We start from the raw sequence: 3,813 nt of genomic DNA, 5'->3' as shown, positions 1-3,813 counted from the left end.
ATAAATAATTTAAACGAAAAACACCTCGGCGCCCTGAAGTCTGGTCCATAATAGGCTATTTTTGGTTAGAGGCTACTGAGAAAGTCTCAATGATTCCCATTTTGTTAGAGAAACATTGAAACTATCAAGTTTCCAACATAGAAACTCCTTGCAGCAACCAAAATATCGTAGTTAGGAACAGTAGAATGTGTTTGATTTATTTTTAATCATTAAAAGGGTAATTTTGTCTGTGAAGTATTTTTTTATTGGTACATAATATTTGAACATTATTTTTATAGAGTCTGGTATTGTCCAATAAGGAGAATGCTTATTCGTGGCGTGAACATTTTAGAGGAAAACTGCGGATAAAACTAGGATTGTTCGATCTCCAGGAAAAGATCGATCTACAAAATCGATTCATATGAACGGTTCTACACAATTTGAAAACTGCAGGTATTTACTATTTGTTTACAAATGTTCTCAAACGTTTCTTACACTCAATAAAGCGAAGAAAGTTAACAAAACATTTCACAAAAGCCTATCGAGTTTCTAGTACTGATACTGCCAAACAGATGGCAAGGTTTGCCATTTAATCACTTCTCAACATTGAATCTAAATACTTTCGACTCTCACCGAAAAAAAAATCGAATCGAAAATAAACCGATATCCATGATTTTTTTCAGACTAAATAATCGATCCAAGAAATCAAAAATTTTAGTTGAAAAAATGGATCTTTCAAAAAAAAATCGCCGCGATCACCAAAACTTCCACTGACATCAACAATAAACACAGAATAATAAATTCGACCACCAACACTTTTCAATCTTTCCCAAAAAACGATTTTTTTCTGTACGGGATTTTCAACGTCTGGGATGATTCATCCCAGAGCGAACCAACAATTCATTTAATAAGAACCTTTAACCTTCACCATTTGAATACTTGCAAAAGCAACATCTTTTCAACTATGATGTGATATCTCGTAAAAGCACTATCTTCATAGAATTTCATTTTTTTAAACATTCATCTTCAATTCCGTATGGTACGCATTTATTCCGGGAAATTCCTCAAACCATAGGATTCCCCAATCAACAGAAATCACAATCAGTAATGTTTTCACAATCGCGTATCACCAGTGTTCGTTCAGCAATTCTTGGAAGAGCTTTTCGTCGGTACCGTGGCTCAATGCTTCAAATCTCTCTTTATATCAACAACACAGCGTCGCTGGCTTCCTCGTTCCTTTGCATGGAGGACAGACTTCGTACGTCCATCTGCCGTCTCCTCCAGAAATAGGCCAATGCGATCAGAGACACCAAACCCACAACGGACAGGATGTAGACCAAGATCTGGAAGGTGACGTATAGTGCCGATGTTTGCTCGGCTGGTTGGACGTTATCAACGATTTTGGAGTCGTGTTCTATGACATGATGACGCTCCGATGTGGCAGGAACGATATTGCTTCTCTCGGTTGAAGTCAAAGCTTGACGTTCTGTAGTTTTCGGCACCGGTGTTGTCGTCGTGGTAGTTGATGTTGTTGAAGTGGAGGTGTATTGTTCATTGATATCTTCCTCGTTCGTTGCATCCATTTCGCCTAAAGATGGTGGAAACTGGTAATCGTAGTCCGAATATTCTGATATTATGTGTTCGGCGCACATGTGAATGTAGTCATGTCTGAATAAAAAGTCCGATGAGAAGCCATGACTGTCTGGGCTGATCGAGAAACGTTTCATTTTGGCTATGTTCTGCTCAAAGTAAGTGGTGTTCCATCCATTGTTGCAGATTTCGAGCACCCGCAAACTGGGTAGATATTCTCTAGCTTCGATATAGTTGAAACTTTTGATTTTGTTGCCTACGAAGCTTACGACATGTAAGGACAGTTGCGATCCAAACATTTTAAAATCAACGCTTGTCAAATTGTTGTAGGATAAATCAAGAATTTTCAGATTTGTCAGATTTCTGAACGTTTGGTAAGATATGTTGATATTAGTCGATTGAAGCATTAGTTCTTCCACTGCTATGAATGAACTAAACGACGTGTTTGGATCCAATTCGTTATGGCCTAGAGATAATGTTGTCAAATTTCGCAGCTTCGTCAGATTGCCGATGTCTTTAATATTATTGTTATTCAAAAACAATTTCAATAGACCACTTCCTTCAACGGTCACCGTTTGGATTTTATTATGACCGGCATACATCGAACTGCAATGTTCATTGATAACCAAATGCTCTAAGCTGTTGTTGCTCATCACTATCACAGACGCTTTCAAATAGGTTGAATCGAAAGTCTTGAGCTGATTGCCTGCTAGCTCTAACTTTCCCAACTGATCCAATCCTCTGAATACTTCTGCGCTTAGCTCGGTAATCTTATTATTGTTCAGAGAAACTATTCTCAATTTGCGGTTGTTCTGGAAGAAGGCGCTTGGCAATGTACTGAGAGATCCATAACTGAGGACTAAAATTTCTAACTGTTCCAAATTAGCAATCGTCTTTTCTGAAACTTCAGTCAACGGATTCGACGATATGAGCAGTTCTTTGAGTTGATCAGCACCTTTGAAGGAATAATCATCCAGTTTCTCTATACTACTGCCCCTTATCAACAGTTTTGTTAGCTTTCCGGCGCCACTGAACGTGCTAGAATCGATGTTTTCAAGATGTCCTTGGAAAATCTCCATCGAATTCATGTTTGGAAACTTCTTGAACGCCTCCGAAGAAAGCTTCTTGTCCATCAGTTTGATAATCGATACATCCTGAGCGACAGTCCTGAATGATGAACAATGCGCATCAGCATGCTCAAAAAATTCGGTATTAGGATGTACTAACACACAGCTATTCGGTGAACACATGCATAAATAAGCCTCGGTAAGCCCAAAGCTGTGTAGCGTCATCAGCAGGGCGATCCTGAAAATTTTCAAAAAAAAATCAAAGTTATTTGAAATTCCCACTAGCCGCTCAAATACTTACCATCGAAAACTGCTTATTCCCATTCTGTAGGAAAGCATCTTCCTTAACCAATTGTATGAATAAAACTGATTTGAAATCGAACACGTTTCAAGTGAAAAGTGATTTGATTATCGCTCCCTCTCTCTCTTGGCAGACTCATCTCGAAACATACAAAATTAATGGAAGCATCTCATCCTTCTAGCAAACAACTGATAACGGATCCTCGGTAGAGCACCAGATCGTCATAACGATGACGTGGTGCATGTAACAAACAATATTGATGGATTGTCTCAGCAGCTAAGAAAAAGAGCTGATAAGAGACTTGTCTGTCCGTGTAATGCAACGGAAATGCATTTCTGGCTGCCAACTGAATTCTATCGTGTCTGCTGGAAGAAGCAGTTCAAGGTTACATATATCATATTGTACTGTTCATATTAACATGTTGAATTATTTATTTATTTTAAAAGTATATTTATGGAAGAGTACATAGATATGGATGTATCTTTCAAGGGAACATATGTTGCACTTAGGATCTCTTGTGTGAACTAAGGTATAACGTAAGACTGCACTTAGAATCTAACATATGTGTGTGCTTATCAAATGCTCGATTTCTCGATGCAGACTGTAGGGGAGAGTGGGGATACTTGATCCCCTTTTCTTATTTTCACCATATCTTTTTGGAAAAATTTAGCAACTCGCCGTCTTTGACATTTTCTGACAGCTTGTAACTTCAAGTTTCTATGCTCCAAAAATTAGAACGATACTTGAACCCGTTGATGAACTAGAAGCATTTTCGTGGGAGTAAAAAAATTGCGATTTTTCTGAAGTTAGGGGAGACTTGATCCCCTATTGAAGGAGACTTGATCTTTTATTCAGGAAGCTCTAATCCTTGTATAA

At 38.2% G+C, this 3,813-nt stretch overlaps 1 protein-coding gene across 1 annotated transcript; it reads right to left on the bottom strand.

Annotated features, from left to right (window-relative positions):
• Nucleotides 1–315: 315 nt before the first annotated feature.
• LOC129754353 (leucine-rich repeat-containing G-protein coupled receptor 4-like) lies at nucleotides 316–2,987 on the bottom strand. Its single transcript, XM_055750367.1, has 2 exons — nucleotides 2,938–2,987; nucleotides 316–2,874 (listed from the first exon to the last, which is right to left on the bottom strand). The coding sequence occupies exons 1-2, from the start codon at nucleotides 2,973–2,975 to the stop codon at nucleotides 1,179–1,181; spliced, it is 1,734 nt and encodes a 577-aa protein (XP_055606342.1). The 5' UTR covers nucleotides 2,976–2,987; the 3' UTR covers nucleotides 316–1,178.
• Nucleotides 2,988–3,813: the final 826 nt, after the last annotated feature.

Source organism: Uranotaenia lowii, chromosome 3 (genome assembly GCF_029784155.1).
Source record: "Uranotaenia lowii strain MFRU-FL chromosome 3, ASM2978415v1, whole genome shotgun sequence".
NCBI lineage: Eukaryota > Metazoa > Arthropoda > Insecta > Diptera > Culicidae > Uranotaenia > Uranotaenia lowii.
This window is presented reverse-complemented; position numbering and strand designations above follow the sequence as displayed.